Genomic DNA, 26,463 nt, shown 5'->3' on the forward strand with positions numbered 1-26,463 from the left:
GGATGGAGCCTGTCTTTAGAAAAAAACTGTGTTTTGTTTTGACCCTTGTTTTTCATGGGTCTGGTTGGATGGGGGTGAGGGGACATCTTTTGATACAATAAAGACATCTTCCACACACAAGCTAAATCAGAAGACGCTGAGCTTACAGGACAACATGCAAGCTTTTTTTTTGCTGCAGTACTGGATTTCCAGACCCTGAACAGCAAATTCAAAAATTATGAATAAGTGGAAAAAATGTTTTTATTTTTTCTGCCATTTTGTTTACAGTTTGTACCTTTAGATTTTAACAGTGATTTTCTGAAAAAATTGTGAAAATCTTCCTGTGAAGCAAAAAGCTTTTTAAAAACACACTCTCAACGAATTATGACAAGCCATTTGTTATTCTAGGATGATATCAGACTGTAGTGCATTCCAAGAATATTTATATGAAAGTGTCCATTGGTTTTCATTTTTCATTTGTTTGTTTTATACTGGTACTGTAAATTAAAAAAAAGGTTGCAAATGTGATATAAATAGAAAATTCTCCATTTGATTTTGATATGTAAATTAAAAAATACAGTAATGCTTGTGCATATACATACAGTATGTGTATTTCGCTCTCATTGTGTTCCTTTATCTTCTCACCATGTGAGGAGCTTTTCCTGAGCAGATGAGAGCCCTTCCCCTCTGCCCCATCAGATTGCACTGCTAGTTTTCTTCCACCACAGGCTTCAGTGTTCTGGGTCCATATGTGTGTCTGTGCCCACGTGCGAGTGTCTGTGTCTCTGTGTGTCCATGTGTCTTGCCTGTCTCTCTCTGTTCGGTTTTCCCTGCAGTTCTCTTCCTGTGTCTGTTTGTAGATGTAGGGGATGAGGAGAAGGCAGGCCCTCTCCGACGGTTCCAAAATTCTCGGGAGAGGTGCAAGTTCCTAGCCCCCTCCATCTCGGTGTCTGTGCCCGACGATGATCCCTACCACTCTGATGACGAGTACTATGAGCACCCCTTATTCAGCTCCGAGTGGACTCACTCTGGCTCTCGCCCCTCAGGGCAAGCTGCCATGTTTAGACAGATTGAAGGTGAACCGCGCATGGTTCCTCATTTTTGTTTTTTACTCCTGCTCCTCCCCCCCTCCCCAGCCCTTTCCTCTCCTGTCCTCTTCTTCCTTCTCCTCTTCTGTATCTCTGTCTGTGTCTTGCACGGTCTATCCAATAGCCCTTCCTGTGGTTTTTTTTCATATCTTGGTCAAGTCTTTGTTATACTCCAGCACTAGGATCACACTCTAATCAGAACTCAAGAACAGAATCAAATGCCTCTTATTCTCAGAAACGGAACGTTGCTGAGCTGACATGCTTGTAAATGATTGCTGTCGGCCGCTTGCACACAAGCACATCGGGTGAACTTTGTTTTCCATTCTACAATTAGATGTGTCTTGTCATGTGCCAATTAAAATGCATGAGATGATTGGGTAATAGTGTGTTTGGAATGGCCACTACTAGAATTCTAATATTTCTGAATATCAGAGAATATCAGAAAACTGTCAGTAGTACAATAAGCAAGCATGCCTAAAATGTAAGTGCTGTTCCTTACGTTTTCAGGTTACATTATTTTAATATGCACAATTGAAAGGTGCTTGGCCGTTGTCAGAGTGAACAAGTCTTATGTGTTGCACAAGTAATCCTTATTTGCATCGTACTCTTACACCAGACAACTTCAGATGCGCATTCAGGTCCATAAAATACATTCACACATGCAAAAGTGTATGCTTGTAGACTTACATGCATGCATGCTGATATGTGCACACATGCATAATGCAGATTGATGCATGGGTGTCCATGCATGCTTGTGCACATCTGAACACGTATGCGTACGGGTCTAAAGCATGCGCGTGTATGGAGATTAACTAAACGAGACATACAGTATATTTCTGATGCATGTTCACAATTTTATAGCAAAATACGTAACCAAACAAAGAGCAAATGACTTGTCACATATGGAAAAAAGAGTGCATTCCTGCCACGATAAATGCACTTTCTCTTCAGCCATTCTCTGTCAGCGCTGTCCGACTTCGTGGGATTGTCCTTTCATCACTCCTCACTGTCTGTGAGCCACCCATGTGTGAAACCTGCTGATTTACACCTGCTGTAGATCACAGGAAGGCTTTCAGCTCTTAACCATCTTTAACTGTAGCAAATACTGCAGAACAGACTCATACAGGATAAAATGTGTTTTGCTTGGTAAAAAAGAAGTGGGTTTTCTTTTTAAAATGTATAATCCTTGACCTAATCCTTTGCAAAAAAGAAATCGCCTTTTTTTAAAAAAAAGAATGTTGGATCTTTGATCTGGTAATACCACTGAAAAAGACAGCTATTCTCCAGTCAATAAAGTCCAAATATCACGTTGAGAACGTTATTTTCTGTCGCTGCATCCCACATTGGTACTCCGCAAAATTATTTTGCTTTCTATAACACCGCTTTCAGTAATATATTGACAATTACAGATGAGTTAATTTCAACGGCGCACTATAAGTCTTGCTGCAAAGTAAACTGTAGAAGTTAGTACTTAAACTGAACAATATTAAATGATCAAATTTGATTTTCTATTATAATTATGCTCTTTGATACTTTGACATGTAATGCAGCAATTCTGGTGCTTATATATTATATCTACATAAATTAACTGTCATATCATTGAAAACACTCAGTTTATAACACCGTACTCTATCTGTAATGTTATGACTTATATTATCAATACATATTTTGTGATTTTAAGTGAGGGTCATTGCAGATGTTTGTACATCACAAACAAATGCAGACTATTCCCTTTCACATTTGATGTTACAAATTAGAAAAAAAAAACATACAGTCTGGTTGTAGGATGTAGCGACATACAGTAGTATTGTTAGTTGACTTGGTGAGAATGGATTAAGGCTTAGCATTGCTCTGTGGACCTTGATTCCAGAATAGCTATGAGAAAAAAAAATGTGATCTCCAAAATGTACCAGTACTGATTAAAGTACAGTAGATTATCTAAATATACACTGTAGATGACTTAATAAATGTAAGATAATGGTAAAAAAAATACATTATCATTAAAATTGCACATAGGTATAATGACTAAACTACAGTATAAATGGCTGCATTTTGGTAATAGGTTTACATTGGCTTTGAAATACTCTTTATCTGTCCATCCAGCCATTCATCTTTATCTCTGTGCTGCTTATCAAGCTATTTCTTCTTCTATCATTCTGCAGTATCTATCTGCAGTAGAATACCAATTTACAGTATATTTGTTTCTATAAGAAATCTTACATCTGTCAACAGTATGGATTTGCTTTATCTGTTAATTTGTCTTTCTGACTTTACTAAATCTTTTTATATCTTTCCTCCTTGCTACATTGTAACAAAATATGTTTGTACTCACACACATTGGAATACTACAGGCTTGCTGTGAAGCTACTTTGTAATTGTACACCCTGCTGTTATGAAAACAGATGTTGGAAGAAATAAATTGGGATATAACGAGCTGCTTGGTGGAAGCAAGATTTTCCTCCATCCTTACAGTGGCATATCTGAAACCTAGAAACATATTATGGTGTTTCAAGGATTTTAGTGTATGAAGAAACTGTTTCCATAGCAGCACTGTGTATCTGGAAGGTAGTTTAATAGCAAACCTTATGTGTGTATGTAGAGATTTTTAGAAATAGTGATTAGGGGGTTAATGGATCAGTGGTTTTTCAAGAAGGACATTAACCCTCCGTTAATGTTTCCCTTTAGTGGACAGATATTTTTCCTTTTCAAATTTTAAATCTATTTACAGTTTTAAAGACCTACAGTAATCTACTTTATTTCATGTAATTACAGTATCTGTGTTGTTTCTGCTTAGGAGTACCAAAAACACTTTAGCAATCCTTTGTTTCAATTTAATTTAAATGTATTGTTTAAATGGTAGAGATTAATTAATTACCTAAAGAAATTCTGGTCAAGGAAACATTCACATCTTTAGACATTGTATAATATATATATGAATAGATCATTAAAATTAATTGGTTTAGGAACTTCTACAAATAGAGCTGAAAGTGTCTCACTATTATTTACCTGTGTAACCCAAGTCTGTGTTGTCCATAGTCTTGATGTATCCACTTCTTCCCCTTTTCAAAGTAGAAGAGACCATAGAGGCTCTTTCAGCAGCCGAAGAGGAAGAGTGGACTACAGCAGCAACAGCAGCTCTTGTGGAGCAAGAGCAGCAGAGGAGTGGGGAGGAGCCTGAGCAGGGGCCTGCTGCTTCTGAGCACTTAGAGCAGGCAGAAATAATAAGCGAGGCCCAGGCTCAGTTCTGTCCGCAGGCCGAGGCAGCTAGTGTACCCACAGAGGCACCCAACGGGAGGGGCGATGAGGCAGGGTTGGAAAAGTGCCCTCAGGAAGGTGTGTCCTCCTTCCAGTTTGCATGTGTTTTATTCATTTGAATGATACTTTAGAGAAAGTAAGGGAGTTACTTGTAGGAAGAATGAAAATAACTCTGTTAGCGCTCCTAAGCCATGCAAGTTTGAAGGTAATTTTGCTTCTCTTTCAATTTAACAGTGTGATGCGTGAAGCTGCAAAGAGCTTTGATTTTGCTTTTTTCTGTTTCCTATTTTAGTTTTGTTGGTAATTGCTGGTTTTGATGGGCAATAGTGTTTCATGTGCTGATGCTGCTGCCAAGCCTTGATCTGCTTAATGCATTGATGCTACATGTTAAGGCTGCTTTTAGACCAACCCGTTTCATTAGTTTTAACTCATTGCTTGGTGTGTCTTTGCCAGCTACATTGTTGATAAATTTATTGATTTATCCAATCCCTGAATCACCTGCTTTCTAAGCAATGGAAAAAAATTGCAAATCTTCTGATTTGATGGTGTTTTGGTTCAGCTTTTTTCAAAATGTGTTTATTACCAGTGATATAATTTTTTTCTTTGTTTCTTAGTGTTGATATTCCATATATTGTCATTTCCTGTATCAGTAATAACCACTTTTCATCAACATTCAATTTTCTTTCCATTCAAACTGCCGTTGCTGTTATTCACTAAAAACTGAGTATGATTTTCCATCTTAATTTTTGGTTTTTATAGCGTTTGGTAACTGCAACAATTGATTGTTGCTAATTTAATTTAAACAGATTCTCATTCCTCTTTGATTCCCTTGAAAATCAGTTATTTTCGGTAATTGTCAACCTTTTCCATTGGTACCCTTTTATTTTTTTTCGGTAATGCTTTTCTGCAAAATATAAATGCAAGTAGCTTTAATATTTTTCACATATTTAAAGCATATTTAGAGCACAGTGTGCAGGATATGTTAGAAATTTTAGTTTTTTCAGTGATTAACAGCATGTTAATTCACAGAACAAACAAATAACAAAGAACTTAGTAACTACACTTAATGTTATAAGGAAAATTAATATTCAGCATACAGTAAGGACGTAGTTGTTAAACAGGAAGCGTACAAAAAACAGGTTCTCAGATTTACAATAACTGCTCCCCTTCCAGTCTTCCCATCCATAACTCTGAACCCATTCCTCAGTGCAGCACCTAACCTGCATTACTGTATCAATCAATAATTAAATTAATACAATTAATAAGTACATTTATTAATTTTAATTACTGATTATTTTTTGTTACATGCATTACATGAATTATTAATACATTAAATGCATACACCTAATCCGTGTGCACACACCCGATCCAGTCTATTAAACTTTAATAGACTCCAGTCTATTAAACCCTTAAACCATGACCTCAATGGTCGATTTAAACCTTTTCCCAGACACTAAAATTAGTAAACCACCAAAACAAAAGCTGACCCATTGTACTCTGTTATCTATATAATTTAATTTACTGTATTTTATTCTGTGGCCTAATATCTACAATAATTCAGCATGCATAGAGCTGTCCCATTTCCTTAGAACTTTGAAACACAAGCACATTATTTTAAAATTTGTATAATATATGTACTGTATCTATTCTAGTTAGCTAGTTTATATTTATTCTAAGGACTGAACATAATATTCTTGATGTTATTCACAAGTATTTTCTGTTCTTTTGAGCCCTTTCTTAAATTAGAAACAGCAGGAAATTAAATTATCCCTTAAATCAAGAGAGATTTATTTTAACAAATTTACAACTATGATATTTTAAATAATATATATATATATATCATTTTCTCAGTGTATAAGCTCTAATTAGCAAATGTAGGATTGTGTGGGATATCAAACGGTCCGTTGATATTGACCTGGTGTCTTAAACAACATGTCTTGCATCAATATAGTATCAATATAGTATTTCAAAAGTAGTATTTAATCATTTTCACCTACAGTACATATTACATGTTGTTCTTTTGTTCAGGATTTAATAAGTCTCATGGGCCTTAAGTGCATCCTCCTCCTCCTTTGAAATCTTTTTTACATTCTTAATGGCAAGAAAAGGATTAATCTCGACAGGTTTCAATTTCTCTCATGGATCTATGGGTAATCATTGCATTTTTCTTTTCTTTTATTACCCATCCACATTGTGGCTCTGCATGTATGCATAGTGACATCAGTGGCATTTTCGTTTTTCATTTTCGTGTTTCTTCATGCTGCCATTGTTGTTTCTCCAAAATAATGCAGTGCATTTTGCTGCATACAACAACATGCATTGGTGGAGAGCTTTGCATGTTTGCAATGTGTTGCTTGTTAAAAAAAAAGAAAAAAAAAGCGGAACAACCAGACTACTTTAGATTTGCTTGCAGCCCTGAAGATGGACACAGGAAGGCCAGCAGGGCCCAGCAGTGAGCTGACCTCTCCCTTCTGCTCAGATCACAAAGATGCTGAAAAGCAACAGGGGGAGCCATCCAAACTACAAGCAACAACCGAACTGCAAGCTCTCGTTCCATCAGGAAAAGATGAACAAACCCCTCAGCCCAGAATCTTGGAAACTGTCCCCCAAAAACCTATTGAACCTCCTACTGTTCACGAGGCACCTAAGATCGAGCAAGGTCCCGTTCCAGCTGCCAGTTCTCCTTCAAATGGCCAGATCCACCCCAAAGAAACGTCAGAGCCCTCAGCAAAACAGTCAGATGATGCAAAAGGAAAAGAGTCTGGTATAACCTCTGAGCAGCAATATCAACCAGAGGAAACCAAGAAACAGGATACCTTACTAACAGATGCACAAAAAGAAGAAGAGGGGATTTCTTCCAAGGATCCCAAAAGTGTTTCTGAAACAAAGACCGGTACTGCTGAAAAACAGCCATCAGCTGAAGTGCAGGAGCCTGGCAGTCCAGTGGCTCTAGTCACAAAAGGGCTGCCGGTTGACTTCAAGACTGAGCTGCTGCCTGATGACACAATAGGTCAGGACAAAACAGAAGGTAAACCTGGCACCACGCCGAAACCTGAGGACATTGGTGCTAAAAAGGAGGAGAAACAAGCTAAGGGTGATGAATTGGAGAAAAGAGAAGAGAACCCGGAAAAGGTAGTGATTAAACCAGAAACACATGACTATGAGACTTCTTTGGCAGGAACACAACTACTAGAAAGTGACATTTTCTTACCAGGACGTTTAGATGCAGTGAAAGAATTAGGGACTCCTAGCCATGAAGAGCACAAAGAGGGAACTGCTAGTGCCAAGTCTGCAGAACAGTCAGTAGATAAAGATCTGAAAGAGGATTTGTCAACTCCTGTGGTCGTGTCAGACTTCAAGACAAAGGAGGAGACTCCCACTGAAGTCCCAGAGCAGCCAAGCACAGAAAAAAAGGTGGCAGGTAAAGAGGTAATGCAAGACCAAGTGCAACCAGACGAACCACAAACAGAGGAACCCTCAAGTGTCTTGGACCTGCCCATGGAAAGCCTTGAGAAAGACAAGTCGGGAATGTCAGCTTATTTTGAGACATCAGCCTTGAAGGAAGAGGAAGCCAAGGGGGATGCTGAGCAAAGCGAGGATTACTACGAGCTCAGTGACACAAGAGAGAAGACTTCTACATCTCCAGTTGTTGTAGCAGATGTGTGTGGGAAAACTGAGAAGCTCCAGGCAGCAGTGGATACTGCCTTACCCCACGAAATTAGCTACAGCACATTGGCTCAGGCACAACTATCGGAAGACAAAACAGATGCCAGGAAGAGTCCAGTAGAGGAATTGAAAGCCCTCCCAACGTTGGAAAAGAAGAAGGATGAGAGTAGGCTCTCAGCAGGCAGGTTATCTTTGGAGCAGAGAAGTTACTCTCTGAACATCCCCATTGCTTCCTTGGAAGCTCTGAATCAAGGAGGGGGTCACGGGCGTCCAAGGACCTTCTCACCTCTGGCTACAGATATTATGTCTTTCACCAGTGGTAGCTTAGATGAGCCAACAGATTACCTTCCAGTAACCACACCTTCAGTAGAAAAGCAGCCAGTTTTCCCTCCTTTGATTCTGGAAACCTCTGCTACAGCTCCCACTTCTTCGCCCCCTGTTCTGGCTGCGGAGATGAAAACCAGCCCGCAGGCAGAGTCACCTACCGAATCTCCTTTCCCATTGAAGGACTATTACAAAAATGGCACTGTGATGGCTCCTGACCTTCCTGAAATGCTAGATCTAGCAGGCACAAGATCCAGACTGACATCAGAGAGCGCTGACCCTGAGATAGTGAGAAGAAAGTCAGTTCCCGCAGATGTGCCAGCCCTTATGGGTGACAGCTTGGCCCAGTTCGGTTGGGTAGACAAGAGTCAGAAGGTAGCTAGAAGTGAAAGCCAACTGGAAGAGATTGGATATTGCATTTTCAATGAGTATACAGGGCCCATGCCCTCACCTGCTGATGTGCATAGTCCAATGGACTCACCTCCTCAGATTTTCACCACACTTGTCATGGAAGAGGATAAAGAAGAGGGAATTACAGTACCTGAGGCACAGAAAGCAAAGGAGGAGGAAAGCTGGAGAGCAGAAGCCATGAAAAAAGAGGAAAGTGAGGCTGAGGACAAATCTAAAATTGTGACTCAACTGGTATCTGAAGTAGACAAAGCAGTAATGGATGTTATAAAGGAAGATTCAGTGGCTGACATGGTTGGAATAAAAGAAATTGGGGAAAAGGAAAGTGTGGCTGTTGAGGAAGCCAGTGCAGAAAGTGACAAATTGGACACAGGAGCCAAAAGTGTTGTAATAGTGCATGAAGAAGAAAAAGTAAAAGAACATGATCTCACTTCTAAAGCTGGACCCATTTCTAATATCCAAGGGCAAGTAATTCCAGAGGTTGAAGAGCAGGAGCTTTCAAGAGACAGTACGTCTCCTGTCCCACCAGAGATAGATGACACAGGATCCAAGGAAGTGAAGCTTAGTGAAGGTTCTGAGGTTGAGTCTACAGCTGTGCATGCACAACCAGTTACCCTTGAAAGCACAAATATCGAGCCTGAAGTAGAACCTAAAGCAGATTCTGAGCCCAAACCTGAGGATTCTGAAAAGCTATTGAAACTAGAAGGCCGCCCTTTGAGTGTAGAAGAAGCACGGGAGCTGCAGGAAATGAAAGAGAAAATGAAAGAGAAGCCAGATTTGGTGCACCAGGAAGCCTATGAAGAGGTAGATGCAGAAGAAGTCTACACAGGTGTGCTAAGCAAAGAACGAGTGTCCAAACCTGAAACCACCAAACAGATGCCATCTACTGACAGCACTTCAGAGGAAGAAAAAATTGAAATACAGGAACCAGAAAAGCCTAAGCAGCCAGAGGAGGTACTGGTACCCAAAGCAGAGCTGGTAGGTGAGGAGACTCCAAAGGAATCCCTAGCTGTTTCTGCAAAGGAGGAGGAGCCTGCAGCAGTGACACTGGAAGTCACAGGAGAAGAACTGAAAGAGAAGGAAGGTGAAGAAGAAGTGGAAATGGCTGAAGAACCAGAAGAGGTCCTGGAGGAAGTCAAGGAACCCGTCTCACTGGAAAAGCAGGAAGAGGAAGAGGAAGGGTTGAGTGGTGAAGCTGGTGCTGAGGAAGCACTGGAACCCAGAGGGGTCATTGAGTCAGTCGTCACTGTGGAAGACGACTTCATTACTGTGGTTCAGACTATCGATGAGGGCGAGGAGCCCTGCCACAGCGTGAGGTTCTCTGCACCCACTGAAGAAGAGCCACAACGGGTGAGCTCTAAGGAAGAGGAGGAGGAGCAGGAGGAGGAAGAACAAACAGAGGAAGCAGAGGTTGAGGGCGCAAGCCTGGAGGAGGCTTCTGAGGTTCCTGCCTCTCCTGCGAAGGAGGAGGTTCCTGAGTCTGAATGTAGAACAGAGACATATGATGACTACAAAGATGAAACTACCATTGATGACTCCATATTGGATACAGACAGTGCCTGGGTGGACACTCAAGGTGCGAGTTTTATTTTATTTGTTGCTTAACATTACAAAATATGTATCTGAACTTCAAATGTTACCTGAAGAACAATACTGCTTTATTTTCTCCTTTGCTCCTTTGTATATATCCCAAATACCATTAATGTATGAACACATGCATTCAGTTCTTTACCAAGTTACTTGGTATGTTCCCATATTCACCTTGGGAAATTTACAAAGAGTAAAAAGCACTAAGTTGTTTGCCTTTGATTGAACTTATTTTAATTATCTGCAAATTTGGCGATCTTATTCGGCTCAGGAACACAGACATCAACGTGTCTCCATAATTAAACTGGTTCTAGTTATGTTCATTTTTAAATCACCACTAATGGATGTTGATATACAGTACAGTAGATGAGTATCAATAATCATCATTAATTCTATGAGATGTTGTTTTAGATCAGTATTAATTGTGACAAAATAGTTGGACATACATTATCAACTGCATATGTGTGAGGAGTGAGCTAGACATCGTAGGATGTAAGAAAGACAAAAGATATAACACTGTTACTTAACACAAGGGCTCATACTGGAGTTTTTAATAAATAACACATAAGTAAACTGCACTTGACCAAGGGATTGTTGTGCCTTTTTGCCTGCTATGGGCTCAGTCTTCTTGTTTTGCTCCTTATGAACTACAGATGACGACAGGAGTATCATGACTGAAAAGATCGAACCACTTCCCAAAACGGAGAGCCTTGAAATCAGAAAACCCTCTGTGGAAAAACTCACAAAGGAGAAGGGAATGGGTAGGGGGAAGGGTCGGGTCTCCACTCCTGAGCGCAAGCCAGCCAGAAAGGAGCCCAGTTCTGTCCCCAGGGATGAGATGAAGAAGAAAAAAGGTTCCTATCAGAAATTAGTATTATACATTTACTACATTACTCTTACTTAATTTAATCTTCATTAATTTTCAGCATCTTTTGGCGTAACTTTGATTTGAATACAAAAGATTTTACAAATCACCTTGTAATTTTTTCTAAGTCATTTTTTCTGGATTTTAATTTATACAGATATTGTTCCAGTACGATTATGGCAGCCACCCCCAAAACTGCTATCCGTTCCCAAGGAATTGCACAGCAGTAAATGAAATGGAAATTGTTTTGATTTTCAGATCGCTGGCTGGGTAGAGGATGTGGGAGAAGACTGGGTTTTTCATATTATGTGCAAAAGCCTGAGTCGAAGTCACATTAATGTCTAGCGCCATCAAATAGGTCATTCAGAATGTTATTTTCCTACAACAAAATGCAGTGGCTTTTTGTTCCATCTGCACACTAAAGCTTTTTTTTTTTTACGGTTTTCATCGTACAGTATTTGATTTCTTTCTTACCTTAGATGAAGGGGTTGTCTGAATAATATTGTAATCCTTCTGTGTCGGTGATTTAACTCTGCTCAACCTGACTTTGTCTCTCCTTCTTATAGCAGTGTTTAAGAAGGCTGAAATAACTAAAAAAACAGACATACAGACCCGATCTCCTTCCCGGAAAATTGTATTAAAACCGGCTGTCAGATACCCTAGACCAGCTCAGCATCACGCCTGTGCTAAACGGAAACCAACAGGTGACAACGCCCAAACAAAACAATCTGCAATGTGGCTGGCAAACATGGACATCCGTATCTCATTGCTAGAGTGGTTTCTTTCTGTTGTTCTTGTGGGTTTTGTGTTGTTGTTGTTTTTTTTAAGCCACTGGGCTGCATTTTTTTTTGCAGACTGTGGCATAGTTCTCTTCAATGCTTATGCCATTCGTGAATTTTTCTCTTGTAGCAGAATGTTTTTTTGCATATCGAGCAGTAACCATGATCATTCATGCTTTCTTTTCTGTTCCATTTTCTTTCTTGCTTGGTTAAACCACCGTGGTCGTGCATTGGCCCTGCATTGGCATTCAGCGCTTTTTGCCATTCTTCTTCTCCTTTACTCTATCAGTGGCAGTTTTTCTTGGTCAGAAATGACTGTATGTGAGCAGCAGTCTGCAGCTGGGATTATGGAGTGGAATCGGCAGAATTGTACTGGTCTGTTTTTGAAGAGCTTTAGCATTTTTATGTATCACTTTTAAGCTGGTTTTTGTAGCTCACTCTTGTCGTGGCACAGATGATTGCCCAGGATGCTAGTTTCCTCAATTGGGCTACCTTGCCAAAAGTTGCCTGCCAGTGTACTGTGCCACTGTGTTTCAGACAGTCTGGGCTCTATTGTGTTATGTGGGGAAGAAAAGCTAATGTACTTTATGTGAGAGGGACCTAAAAGTAGTATGCAATAATAAAGAGAGAACTCGGTATGAAATGAAGAACCCCACAGTTTTACCCACAATAATCCAGGATTAACTTTATATTACCGACCTCCATTCACATTAACCGCATATAATGACTGTATATCCTGGATGTAGGTAAAGTGTCTTTTACGTGTGTGTCTGTGAGCAAGTACAGTAGCTTGTCAATGGTGGGATTTCTGGGGGGGGTCCAGTCAGACTTGCAGCTGAGCCTTTTCAGATCCAGCTGCTGCGTTAGATTTTCCGTGTGGTTTTCGCCCTCAGTGTGTCATGCACCATTCGCTCCAACCATCGCTGCTTTTTCTGTGAGTCCTCTCCAGAGTCGGCGTGCTTTAACCACCCCAGTGTCCCTCTCTCTCTCTGCAGCTGTGGCCGTGACAGAAGGGAGGCAGCCCCTCAGCGTGGCCAGGCAGACCAGGGACAGAGTCACAGTGAGTCCTTTATCCTCTTCACTCATATCATGGAGTAAATCTCTCTGCAGTACCAGACAATGCTCTATGTGGAAGGGCTCTCAGGTGCAGCTTCTGTATTACACAGCACTAAGTGTTTATTCTGTTCTTAAGGTGAAAGTTTTACTGTCATGCATCTCAGGCATCTCATAACTATGATATTTCTCTGACTAGATTCAAATGTGATACATTTCTGAATGAGTAATTGCTTTTTTTTCAAATATTAAATGATGGAAATGTTTGGATATTAGCTGTCTGGTATAGACCTTCTCCTAATTGGTGCTATAGTGTTACCACATGCAAGCTCTTTCATTTACAGTGCTTTCAAGAGCAATGCACGGATGCTGTAAATTCAGTTCTTATTTTCCCAGAAGCTGTTTTTTTTTCCACTTTCCTGAAAGCGTTCCCGAAGCTTTTTTCAGTGCTCACCCATAATTTACTCGTCATGTTCTTCACCAGCGCTGTTCGGACAAAATGTTAAAGTTGACAGTCTGTGTAAAGCTGAAAGAGATCAGTGAAAGAGAACAGCACAATTTCTGAAGGAATTTCTAAGATTACATTGTCAGCAGCTTGATTTATTAAATCATAAGCCTTTCCTAATGAGATTGAAAAAAATGTCCATTTCACACTGTCCAGATAAAACACGCATTTAGTCTCATCAGTTAGCGTTTTTCTTTGAGATCCTAATTACTTTCCTCACAGTAGATGATGAAAAAACTAATCTCTATATATAATGTTATTACTAATTCTACACATCTATCTAAATTTATATGTCTATCTAAAATAATAAATACAAGTTTAATACGACTCATATTAAAGACTTAAATCTGAAATGCTGCAGGGATGACTTCAATCAGCATCAGAACACATACAGTACATTACAGCTTCCAAAGTGTGCCTTGTCTTTGTCTTTCATTTCTTTTGTTTTCATTGTCAAGCTTTCTATTTTATTTTTTGGTATTGCACATTTTTACATTTGTCACTACTTCACTACAAGGTCTCTTGTCAGTAAAGTTTTCTGTAGATAGGAGATAAAATGATATCTCATGGGTATAAAGAGTTAGTGTGAAATGTTTTTGTCTTCGTCAAGTGGGTAGTCCTAAAGGTAGTCCTTAATCAAACAGTCCCACTAAAGCCTCACATTAATTATCAAGACAGGCTTTGACTGACATTTATTCAAAGGGTCTCTTAAGAATTGTCAGCTCTAATATTTCTATCATTCTTTTTTGATTAATCACTTGGATGATGCCAACACACACCCCTCTGTTTATAAAACAGCTTGTAATTTCTTCAAATGCTCAATTGCTTCTAGCCTATTCAGTATGATTATACAATAATACAAAAAAATTAATACTTGTTTTGCATTAATTAATCTTGATGTTCATTTACAGTTTGAAGAAATGGTTTAATGTAGCCATAGACTTATTATTATCATGTTGCATGTCATCATTATGCAAAGGCATCTACTGTATGACACTTTACAGAAAGCTGCGCAGTACAGCATTATCATATGATTATTCCTTCTAACAGGCAAAGAAAAAAGGCGAAAAAATAAGAATGTTTCTAATAATTCTAATACTGCTAATTGTTTGAGTATGGTGAATTTTTAAAGAATCTCAAGGCACATGAGAACCTGTACTGGCTCTGAATGGCATAACTACTATAAAAAAACATTACTGAGTTTCATTACTGTATACACTTAATTTGTTTTATGGTTAACTTTAATTTGGATCATTTTTATTCATTCATCCGTGTTTAGCCTGTGTTATTTCATGTGTTCCATTGTCTTTTTAGTCATTTAATTTTTCATTTGCATTTTTAATTTAATTCTTCACCACCTCCCTTTCTTGTCTTTCACTCTCACATCAAGAACTCATCCCCCTCTGCACTCACAAAGATCCCTACCTCTAAAGTGCGGGCCTCAGCCCTGCTCCCTCCCAGACCCAGCTCGGCTTGCTCGTTCACTAAAAAGACCTCTTACCTCGAGTCAGAGCTGTATGGCCCGCGACCGTCCTCCGCAGGGCCCAGAGACTACCACACAAACCACAGCCCCTTAGCCAAGGTAAGGAGAGCCAGGGCAGGGTCTCACATGTTGCACCCACTAAATAGAAACACATTTATTGTACCATACGTAGTGTATATTTGGACTTATTTGTGCTGTCTACAGGTTTTTCATTCTTTGTGCACTTTTGAGCTTTGAGTTTGCTGACGATGAGGTTCAGCTTACCATGCCTCAGGCTTTTCATTAACATTGTACCGAAAGAAAAACACAAAGGGTGTGATTAATCCACTTCTGAAGTTAATTAACTTTGTTTGTGGCGTTTTTTCATCCTGTTTTCAGTACAATAAGTGGTCTGAAATGCGTTAGCTACTGACGTTTTTCTGGTGGTCTCCCATCCAGGGGCGCCGTACAATGGCTGACCCTGCGCTCTGACCCCAAGCTTCTCTCCCTGTCTGTGTGTCTGTGTCTCCGTGGAGAAAAGCTGGGGTATGCGAAAAGACAAATTCCTAATGCAAGAAATTGTATAGGGCTAATAAAGAAACATTATTATTATTATTATTATTATTATTATGTAGCAGGTCACTTTTGTCTGCCACCAATAGTAGCTAAAAGTTAATGGCTGCTGGTGGAAAGCATTGCTTTTTTACTGTAGATAAGGGCTGCTGCTAAAGTGAGATATTGCATATTAGGTATTGAGGCTGAATCTCTAAATTTCTACTTATGTAAGCAGAAACAGCCACTGGCTCGATCATATTGCATTATCATTGCATTAATTTAGATTCAGTCAAAGGATCTGGTGATGAAGTCTTGTTTTACTGAGTTTAGCAAATATTTTTCTGGGATTTAGTTTTTTGGGGGGAATTTCTGATTCCTTCTTTCTGTACTTTTAAGCATTTTCAAAGCCTCCTGTCACTGATGGATTTGTTCATGCTAATGGTGTGATCATACCCTTAGCCATCCTGAATTATAGTTCAATATAAAGGCTAGTATATTATTAATCTACACAAGAGTGAAAGGGAGACATTTGGCCATCTCACTTGTTTGGTAGTAAGCAGCTATACGTGTCAGGGATCTCATTGAACCATTTTTTTGAAGGAAGTCGGGGAATTGGTTTCATTGATCTAGTCCTGAAGCTTGTTCCATATTCCCACAGCCAGTACGCTTTCACACAGTTTCCACTGGTTGACTTTGTCAGCGCTTTCGAGGCTTTTAAATCCTAGAATCAGGTCTCCTCACTGTCGTCCTTGTTCAAGACTAAAATGGTTCTGTTCCTTCAGCCTCTCGGTGTCAGTCCCTTCCTTCCCAGAAGAGTCTGTGTGGTAACAGCCATAAACACAGCAGAAACGCCTCACACGGCCGCACTGCAGTGAAGCTCCACCACTCGGGGGGGTGAAGCCCAGCAGGGCTCTCACGCCCTGCCTTCGTGTTGTGTGTGTCAGGATGGCAGCTCACGGAGCCCAGAGAAGCGCTCGGCTCTCCCCAGGCCTTCCTCCATCCTGACCTCCCGCCGCGGCCCAGCTGCGGACCAGGACGAGAGCTCCACCTCGATCACCAGCTCCGGCTCCACGGCGCCTCGCCGCCCCACCTGTAAGAGCCGGCCCCCTCCCCTCCTGTTTCCCAGCATCCTCCCCTGCTGGCCCCTAATGCAGCTAGTTCTAGCTGCCGTCGTCTCCATCGGCACCATGGAAACCTCTTCTCCTGCCTTGTTAATGTCTAACTCTTTTTATCTGCATGAAATGTCTTCTTCGGTTTACACTTCTGTGATGTGGGTTAAAGTGCTTACTGAATTAAGTAAGAATGAAGTAAGGTGGTCTTTTCTGTTGCATATTATATTCCATTGATTGTTTATTGTTTGTAAAAATGTGTAAAATACAGTGATGTGAGGACCTTTTGGGTTTTACAAGTTAAAAGCATGACAATTTGACCAATTTAAGAGAAAGTGGTGACATTTGAAAGACTTAAAATGCTCTGTGCTATATTCCAGTCTCAATTTAGGTGTGACACCCAACTGCTTTTGTATCACTGAAATGAATTCTTCTTTTACTCATCTACCCAGGCTGTGTGGAGGTGTAAGATTTTAAAACTCCTTAGGTGAACCAGAGCCTTTGCCTATACCCCCCAAATTGACCTTTGCCAGAGCAGAAAAAAATTACATTAAGAAAAATCAATTCCTTCTGCTCCTGAAAAAGAAACAATCCTAAACTGTGCAAAAAGTCAGTTCAACATGTTTAACATGTGTCCTTGTAAGGGACTGAGGCTGAGACATTCGATAGTTTGATCTAGATCACTGACAGAAAACGTCAGCAATGACAGCAGCACAAGACTGCTTGTGTGTTGAAGATGCCTCAGCGTGTCCCTTTAAATAACTTTGCAAAATTCTCTTCTTCAAAGTTGTCAGGATGCCCTCTAACCCTCTGAAGGTTAGCCTTTAGTTCACCCCCGGATTCAAGTAATTGGAGATTTTTAACAGTAATCCCAGGAAGACAAATCATGTGTTTCTCCAATATGAAATAGCTGATAAAACTGATATGACTGATCAGGGAGATATGCCCACTGCAGGATGAGATTCTAGTTTTGCTGTTTCAACACAAAGAGTGGCTTCAGAAAAACTGCTTTTTTCACACTACACATTCTTTTTTAAAAGAATGTTCAGTTATTACCAACACTCTATTACCTTCCTGCAGATAAAAGGTCCTTATCCACTGGTGTTCTGTGGATGCAAGAGCCTGTTATTTTCCCCCACAGGATGCCTGTCCATTGCATGGATTACAATATATACCACTGAGTGGACAGGGTGGACTCAAGCCCATAGCCTGTTTTGGGTCATGAGTTGAGAGACGTACAGTATGTACTACACTACACTACCTCCACATGCTAGACAGAGCTCCTATGTCTTTTATTACATATTTTTTTTTTGCTTTTCACTGCTTTAGAGCTTCTAGATGTAGTATTGACAGCTGTTGCCCTCTTTTCCCTCCCTCTTTCTCTAACCTCAAACATGCTTTCCTTTCCCCCAATCCCCCTCTCCCATGTAGCATTCCGTTCTGAAGGAAGAGCCGAGCAGAGAGCCGGGAGAAACCCCAGTATGACAGGTAGCTAAAGCTGTCCCTTCTCCATCCACCCCTCCTTGGCAGATCCTTCGGACATTTCTCCTTCTCACTGGGCTTCTCTCTGGATTCTTTCTCATGGAAAACATTTTCAGCATGGCTTCCACATGCCAGTTTACTGCAAATAACCTTTTTTTCTGTTCCTTCCCAAAAAAGTTATCTTGCCTTCAGTGTGCGAGACTAGATCATTTAGCACTATGACTTGCATACTTGCATAGCACATTTGTAAGGACATTAAAAAGGATGGTGAAACTAAAGAACAGGATTGTGAAGGCAATTTGACAGTGGAACACTTAGTAAAACTGTAGAAAAGTGTAAAATGTTTATACAAATTTTCCATGATAAACTTTTGAATGCCTTCATTCACCCTAGTACCAGCTCATTATTGCCCCTGGCTGGTCTACTTTGTTCATGGACAGTTGGTCAGAAAGAAGTCACTTGAATTTATTTTAAGAGTATTCTACTTTATTCTTGAATTTGCCCTGGCAGTTCTGTGTTTTCCTTGCTCTACAAAAATGTCCAGTGTCTTGTACAAGTCTCGCGGCAGGGACTGTGCAGCTTGTAGACCGTCCTGCTGTGACTTTGATGTGGTGGCATGTTGAGGCCTGGCCACAGTGAGAAAGTGTCGATTGGGCTGTTCTGCAGGGACGGAGTCGGCCCGCTCCAGGTCGGCCAGGAGTGGCACCTCCACTCCCCGCACTCCGGGTTCCACGGCCATCACCCCCGGAACCCCACCCAGCTACTCCTGCCGCACCCCAGGGACCCCCGGCACGCCCAGCTATCCCCGGACTCCTCGCACGCCCGGCACGCCCAAGTCCATGAGCCTGGTGCCCCAGGAGAAGAAGGTGGCCATCATCCGCACCCCACCCAAGTCGCCCGCCACCCCCAAGCAGCTCCGCGTCATCAACCAGCCCTTGCCTGACCTGAAGAACGTCAAGTCCAAGATCGGCTCCACGGACAACATCAAGTATCAGCCCAAAGGGGGACAGGTAAGAAAGGCTTTCTGCCTCAAGGGCCGCTTCCTCTTCGGCTGCTGCTGGCGTCACTGCTCAGGCAGTTCGCTTGCCCGTGAGAAGTGATGTCGCTGCCACCACTGACACGCTGTGCCTGTTCCTAACATCAGCACCCTGCGGCTCCCCTCTGTGCGTTCTTTTCTGTTCTTTGTTGTGTTTTTCTTCTGCTCCTGGTGGTGTGGAGTTTAATTGTCCATTTTTTTGTACCATGCTTTTTGTGTCTGTTCTGTCATCTGTAATGGGTTGAAAAGGATCCAGAGTTTTATTTTTAGATTAGAGATCGTGAAACAGCTTTCCTACAGGCTGCCCCTCAACTAAGATATAGAATAGCTGTGAAGTAGATAGGAATTGTGTATTTTAGAGGTGGTGATATGGTAGCATGGTGGTATATCATTGTGAGGGACTGGAAGTAATTGAAATATTTAGCTTGATCTGTTATGGTTGCCTTTTGTTACTTTACTTGAACCCTCATCTCATCAGTTCACTTCTGCTATAGTGTCTGTGTGTCTGGGAAATACATAACTGTTTAGCTTCATCAAATGTGCCTTTATGTTGAAATTTCACATTTCTAATCAATCAGTTTGTTTAAAGGTGTGGCAGAAAATAGGTTTTGGTTCTGAATTTATTGGACAAGCTGATTTTTAAAGACTTAAAACCAATGCAATGTTTCTGCTCTATTCTTGACAAAATTTAATGCTTCGTCCTTAAAACAGTTCATCGGATACACTTCTTATTTATGCAAGGACTTGTCTCTGCTTTTTGGGCTCATTAGTACAATAAAATGTATAAATATTCTGCTAAATAACAGTCATGGTTTAAAAACACTCATGCATTTATTAATTACTGTAACTTGTCTTTACTTTCAGTGCCGCATATTCAACTTTTAAAACATTCTAATCCTTGAGGTAATAAAAAATATAGATTATCTTGTGAAAAATATTCCTTTCCTGCTATGGTAAATACCAGGTAGGAGCTGAAAGCTTGAAACATCAGTGGGGACGTCAGTGAACTTTTAACATGATGTGCTTTAGCTGTTTATCACTAGCACTGCTCTTAAGAATGCAAAATGCTTGGGCCCCCTGACTGTCCCTGTTTACTTCCTGACTGGCCTAACCGGTAAATGCACTCACCTCCGTACATGTTCAGTTCTGTGCGCACAGTTTGAGTCTGGGTCATGTAACTAGCCGACTGTGACTGGGATTCCTCAAGCAGGGGCAAACAACTGACTGAGTACCTTGGAGGGTAGGGCGGCATCAGTCTTCCCGGAGCTCACTCAGATCTCAGCAACATACCGATTCCCACAGCCTCCTGGGTAAATATCCTATACTGTAGGACTGTGGTACAGGGCTGTGCTTCCTGTGGACATGTCACGACTCGACATGTGACTCGACTCACATGACTCGAAGGTGGGCGAGGAGTCTGCGCTTCCTCTTTCTCCCCTGTGTGCAGGGATCGGAGATGAAAACCCAGATGTGAAAATATACAATTAGCTATTCTTAATTGAGAGGGTATATTACTAGAAATAAATAATGATTCTCCATCTCTGTAATAGGTGATTCTAAAAAAATGCTCAAATGCTGTATTTTTATACCAGATAAGCACAAATTAAAGCAAATGCTTCTTTGTCTATGGACTGTTTGTAAATATATATAAATATAATACTGTGTATTCAACAACTTTATGTGATGTTTTGCTGCATAATAGGGAAAATCATGTCTTTTTCTCAGGAGCTGACAGTGTTAAGTAGGGGTATATTTTAAAGTTCACTGTTAGGCCAAATCCTTAAATGCCTGTTTAAATGTCACCGTCTGGCCTATGACACTCTTGGTTCCAGTGCCAGGCAGTGTGCTCTGGCTCATCTCTGTCTGTTTGTATTGCTCGTCTGAGCTCTGTCTTGTCTCTTCATGCTCAGTATGCTGTGAAGGCTGCTATAAAACAATGTACTTCTCCTGGGTGGCAGGGTGATCCATTCACAGAGACAGAGGCCTGAGGAAGACTGTGTCTGTGAAGCAAAGTCCAGCGAGCACCAGCCTGATGTTTGTATTTATTCAGCACACATCATGATTAATTGAAGGTTTATATTTGCTTTACCTACAGTAGTTTCAATGTAATGCCTAATATTTTTGTTTCTGAGTCCTCAGTTATGTCTTCTTTACAATACTGAAGTAAGCTGACAGTGTAAGCTTTACTTACCTTTTACCCCTAATAAATTGATTGAGTTTTTGAAGTTGGAAGTAAAATGATCTCACAAAGATGACTAAAACCTAGTTTGCATGGTCAGAGGATCTTTTTTAATCCCTGCTCCCTGTTCACCTGTACATCAGTACGATATCAGGATAAATCTAATACTAACTTTCTCGCTTTGAAGTAAATTGTTTATTCAGAATAGTTTTTTAAACCTACTCCAAGACCTAGAAAGTTTTAAAAAATCCATCACTCATTACCATTAGCATACCTGGGGAATCTGAAAAGACCTCTGCCCTTCTGAGGATCATGGTTAAAGTGAATGCTTTAAAGTGTTTTGAAGCAAACCAACGTGTGTGACCTTCAAGTTCCTTCAAAAGGTCACCGCCATTCATCTATTCAAAGGTCACTTATTCAGGATTTTTCTCCTGCTTGTGTTAACAACATTCCATGACCAAGCCTGTCGGTTTTCTGACAGTAGCACCTTGCTGGATTAAGTCTTCTTTGGTATCATTTGGAAAACTTACATTTAGAGATGTTCTTTTCCTGCACCTGGGTCAGACAGAAGGGATGGTTTGTAGCTCTTAATGTTGAAAGTAATGGATTGCTGTGAGACCGTATTATGGTAATGGAATGCAAAGGACTAGGCTCAAGTGAAAGCTTACTGAAGTCCCTTAGGTTTGACAGTCAAGAAGGGCACCTGTCTTGCGGTACTTCTATCTATCATTTTCAGTCATGCCTGTCTCTCTCTCCATTTGCGTTCTGATTTTTCAGTCTAGCTGTAGCTCACATAATTAATTCTAAAGTCCCTTTGCCCATGCATCATGAGAAGCTCACTTATTCCTGGCATGAAAGAGGCCATCCCAGAAGCACAGGGTAAAGTCAGGACTACACCCTGAATGGCATGCCATCACAGGGCACACTCACATAATGTATTTTTCAGTTTTCAAGAAAACATCATTCAACCACTACGACAGGATCTCTGTCCCCGAGGTTAGAAACACACTTTCTGGTGAAATCAGCTGTCTGTCATAACCCTGCCCACTCAAAGCAACATGTTCTTACTAGGGCCTTTTTATTTTCGTCTGAAACCGTGGTGTGTGCCTGCAAGAAGCAAGCTTTATAAATATTGATTTGTTCTCTTTTTAGAATCCCGATATTAAACAGATGTATCATACAGTAATGGCACAGGTTCATTTTGAGGCATTCAGAACCTCTTTTCAATGCCATTTTTGATGAGTTAGTTCAGTTGTTATTTTTCTCAGGGCTTTTCTACTGGATATGACTGTGTAACCAGAGGGAAAGCCTAATCATGATGTGTCTTACACTGTCACTGACGTTGCTGCTGATTAACTGAAGTCTGAGGGGTTATCTTGGGTTGCTGTTTTGAGTTCACTGACAGAGTGCGAGCATTTGGGGTCAGTGCCTGGAGAATAGAGTTATCTAATGAAAGTCTAGATCCTTTTACAGTGATGTGGAGCAGAAATAAGGAGGGAAAAACCATCATGAATGACTGCAGCTGTCTCAATTGATACTCTGCTTGCACAGCAGTGTCTCTATGCGAAGTAACAGAGCGTATATCTACGCTCAAGGCTGACTCAGTTCAAATTGGATGTCAGGAGAAAGCAGTCTTTATGCAATATTTGTTTGGTGATGCTTTGGGAGGTGTGACACTGCATTCATGAAACATTCAGCAATAGGTTTGTGCCTATTTTTTTTTTGGCTAACAAAAAAAATTGTAAAGAATCCTTATCTAAGAGTCACAGCAGGTATCTAAACCTTCTGTTTTTAGGTTTCTGAACTTTGACATTTATTCTTTTGTTTGAAACCTTTTTTGTCACAGTAACCCATGTAATTAATTTGTAATAAACTGTCAAAGTTTCTAACAGTTACCTTACAATCCTTCGCCGTCTGTGGAGGAGAAAACAAAACTTTAGTAAAATAATTGGCATTTATACTTGTCGACAACAGTTTGACTAACCCTGAATAACTAACTCTAATGCTCAAAAGAGCTGAAAAGTATACACATGTTTTTGTGTGACAGGGACAGTGGTGAAAATCAAAAATCCCATGTAAGTTGTGCCTTCTGTATTGTAATGTAGCCTTGCCTTCGCACTCCGTGATGTGTAAAGTTACATCCTAATACATCACACATTATAGGAGCCGCCTACACAAGATTATCAATCAGCAGAGGGAATCCTGCCATCAGCAAATTGGTCAGTGTTTTCTGCAGGGCCAGGCCCAGCTGGAAGACGTTGCAGTGCACCACTCACAGAGCAAGTTCATAGGATCTAGTACCTGGCTCATGTGGCTTCCTGGCACTAATTAAGTGAAGGGCTGATTGTTCTTCATCTTAGTGTTTCTAAGTAGTCTAGCAAGTACAGTACAGTACCATCACTCTAACCACAACTTACCACCAGTGAGACTGCTGTGAAATGTTCAGTTTTGACATAAATATAATTCCTGCCTTATTGAATCCTAAGATAAAACACTTTCAAGAGAACAAAATTCTAGAAAACATCACAAAAAGGAAGTTTTCATGTTCTGATGCGTTAGCTTTACATGGCAGTTTCTTGTTGCAGCCCAGAATTTAGGTCACATAAAGCCATGGAGTTTGGGTTATCTTGTAGGATTAATTTATAAAAATCCAGGTCACAGGGCTTGTGATCGAAGGGGCCTGTAATTTAGAAGGCTTTGCAGTCCCGGACTGCAGCTGTGCTTGGCAGCGCTATGGCCTTCCTCATCACCACAGTACTCATCAGCACACAGCTGATGGAATCGTGCCTGATGGGGGAGGGGGCCTGATCCTGACTGATGCATCAGTGCTGAGCAAGCTAATGTGACTCATACCATCCCTCTACCCACGTTTCTGTGAAGTCCCATTCCAATTCCTTGCCCCGAGCGTCTCGCGTTTGCCGAGTAAGGGAAGAGAGGTGCCCCTCTGGATCAGTTTTAATCCCTGTTGTGCTGAACAGACACTTCAAAATCCCAGAGGCCGATGGTGTTGTCTGCAGCTTTGCAGAACGTTAAAAGCGCAGAAATTTAAACACATTTTCAATGAAAACGACTGTGTTCCTTATCTGCCTACCCCAGCCTAATGCATCTTGGCTCTTTATATTTTTCAACCTCAGTATATTTTGGATACCTCGGTGCACTACTTTGAGGTTTCAGTGTAAAGCTGTAAAACATGATGAGGCCCCTTAATAGGATTAGTGTTGCATACTGTTCTTTAAAAAAATATATCTGCATTTCATACTCCTGTATGTTAAATTATGCATGAGTGGAGCCCAGGTGTAAAAGTAAGCTCATCAAAATAGGCTTAGCAGTAAGAAGCACAACCTCAAGCCTTAGGATGGATAGATGTTGAGAACTGCATCTTGATTTCTTCTGAAATAATAACTAAATGACAGTTGGTTGAAGATATGGTTTTATTGTGCTGCTTTTGCAAATACAGCACTAAACCTGTAGAGAGTGTTAGACTGGAAGCTATTCTTTGCTACAGCTTACACCAGGGTAATATATTTTTGCTAATATCACTTTTTAGACGTTTTCTGCATTCCAATAAAGGTTTTACTGCACGCAATTTACTATGTTTCTGGTGGCACAGTACTTTATATGTTATGCAGGTTATCCTGTGCTATGTTGTATTTAAATTACAAAGGACTTGTATCAATGATTGACACCGTTAACGTGACACCCAGAATGTTCCCAACTCTTAGTTGTGACTGAGAGCTGCACACTGAGTAATTGCACCATGTTATTGATTTTTATCAAATCAGTGTTTATGAATAGAATATTGCAACACAGATAATATCATATTTGGGCTGTAAGGACAAATGTATCAGGACTCTATCAAAAAATATCATGAGCTCACACAGGTAAACAAAATGACTTACGTAAAAATCAAATCCTGCTCATCAATATACTGTATTGTAATATGTATGCTTACAATGAATCTTAGATGTGGTAAGCAGTATTGAGGAATATTACTGATGTCATTCTACAGTGTTTCAGTCCTTTCCTGGGTCTTTTCTAGACCTGTAATGCAAATCCTGCACTTGTCTCTATTTTATTAACATGCATTGACAAAAAGTGTTTAAAAGTGATGTTTAGTTTAACTGCTTCCATGTCTTCTTTGTTGCACATTGATTTCTGTGACACAACTTGTCTTTTTCTGTGGAATTACAGCAGCCTCATTTTGGTGTGGGAAATACTAGTACCCAGTAATCGTGGGTGACTGTTCGATGTGCACCTGCGGCCTCTTGTTCTTATCTTAACATGTGACCTGTCTGGTGGCTCTTGCTTGATCTCTTCTGCATTCAGAAACAAATTCTTGTCTTTTGCACTTTTCACACTCTTTATGCCTTTTGTGTGCCTCACTGTTTCTGCACACATGTGGGCAAAAAGTTGTTTGTGTTTCTTATAATGCTTTGAAAAAAGTGGTGAGGGGCTTGTAAGAACGTTATAAATTTCTAGGAAATTTATAAGGAGGTATAATGCAGTATATAAGACAAGTGCGAATGAGTCTTTCTCAAAACGTGTTGATATTGCTTCACAATTGGTCGAGACAAATTTTAATTTAGTCTTCTGTGGTTAGACGTTTTAAGAAGGGGTGCAAAACTTGTGTTTTGGCATCACTAATGGATGATACTAGCAGATCTTCTGTTTCCTCATGTTTGGTGTTTCTCTGCTGTGTGGGTACGTGAGCATTAGTGTCTGTGATGACAGTCAGATGTTCCCTTTGCTGCATTCTGTGCTCTTCAGCACATTCCATTTATATAGTCTCCTTCACAGATGCAAAGCACACTTTCTCTGTAACTGCCCACGGTGGGTAGTCTAGTAAGGTCTGTTTTTAAGGATAATACATGTTATGGAAATTCACAGATGTGCTGTATACACACCAAAAAATGTTTTTTTTATTCAGCAGCTCTATCCTGCGTTCCACTCAAACATTCTTTTTGAACCCTGATGAAAAGCAGACATACTGCAAGCACCCCTTGCTACACTTGGTGAAAGCAGTAGCTACCAAGAGGTCATGTCTGGTAGCCTCGGTTCTGGTAGGGAACCAAGTGCCAAGCAGTCCCATGGGCTTTTTAGTTGCCCCCCTTTGGCACACGATTGAGTAGTC

The 26,463-nt window shown here is 40.6% G+C and overlaps 1 protein-coding gene across 23 annotated transcripts in view; it reads left to right on the top strand.

Annotated features, from left to right (window-relative positions):
- The window catches only part of map2 (microtubule-associated protein 2), a 136,286-nt gene that overhangs the window by 96,389 nt on the left and 13,434 nt on the right, over window positions 1-26,463 (top strand). For 7 of the 23 annotated variants that reach the window (XM_069196646.1, XM_069196648.1, XM_015358412.2 and 4 more), the window contains 10 exons: window positions 840-1,055; window positions 4,140-4,400; window positions 6,736-10,296; window positions 10,961-11,161; window positions 11,739-11,876; window positions 12,947-13,011; window positions 14,900-15,091; window positions 16,471-16,618; window positions 18,067-18,123; window positions 18,784-19,127. In XM_069196646.1, the coding sequence (XP_069052747.1) occupies window positions 840-1,055; window positions 4,140-4,400; window positions 6,736-10,296; window positions 10,961-11,161; window positions 11,739-11,876; window positions 12,947-13,011; window positions 14,900-15,091; window positions 16,471-16,618; window positions 18,067-18,123; window positions 18,784-19,127 (5,183 nt within the window). Of the gene's footprint in view, window positions 1-839; window positions 1,056-4,136; window positions 4,401-6,735; window positions 10,297-10,960; window positions 11,162-11,738; window positions 11,877-12,946; window positions 13,012-14,899; window positions 15,092-16,470; window positions 16,619-18,066; window positions 18,124-18,783; window positions 19,128-26,463 lie in introns of all 23 variants that reach the window. The other 16 variants (XM_069196650.1, XM_069196655.1, XM_069196654.1 and 13 more) reach the window with 13 other exon arrangements.

This window comes from Lepisosteus oculatus, chromosome 12 (genome assembly GCF_040954835.1).
Source record: "Lepisosteus oculatus isolate fLepOcu1 chromosome 12, fLepOcu1.hap2, whole genome shotgun sequence".
NCBI classification, from domain to species: Eukaryota; Metazoa; Chordata; class Actinopteri; order Semionotiformes; family Lepisosteidae; genus Lepisosteus; species Lepisosteus oculatus.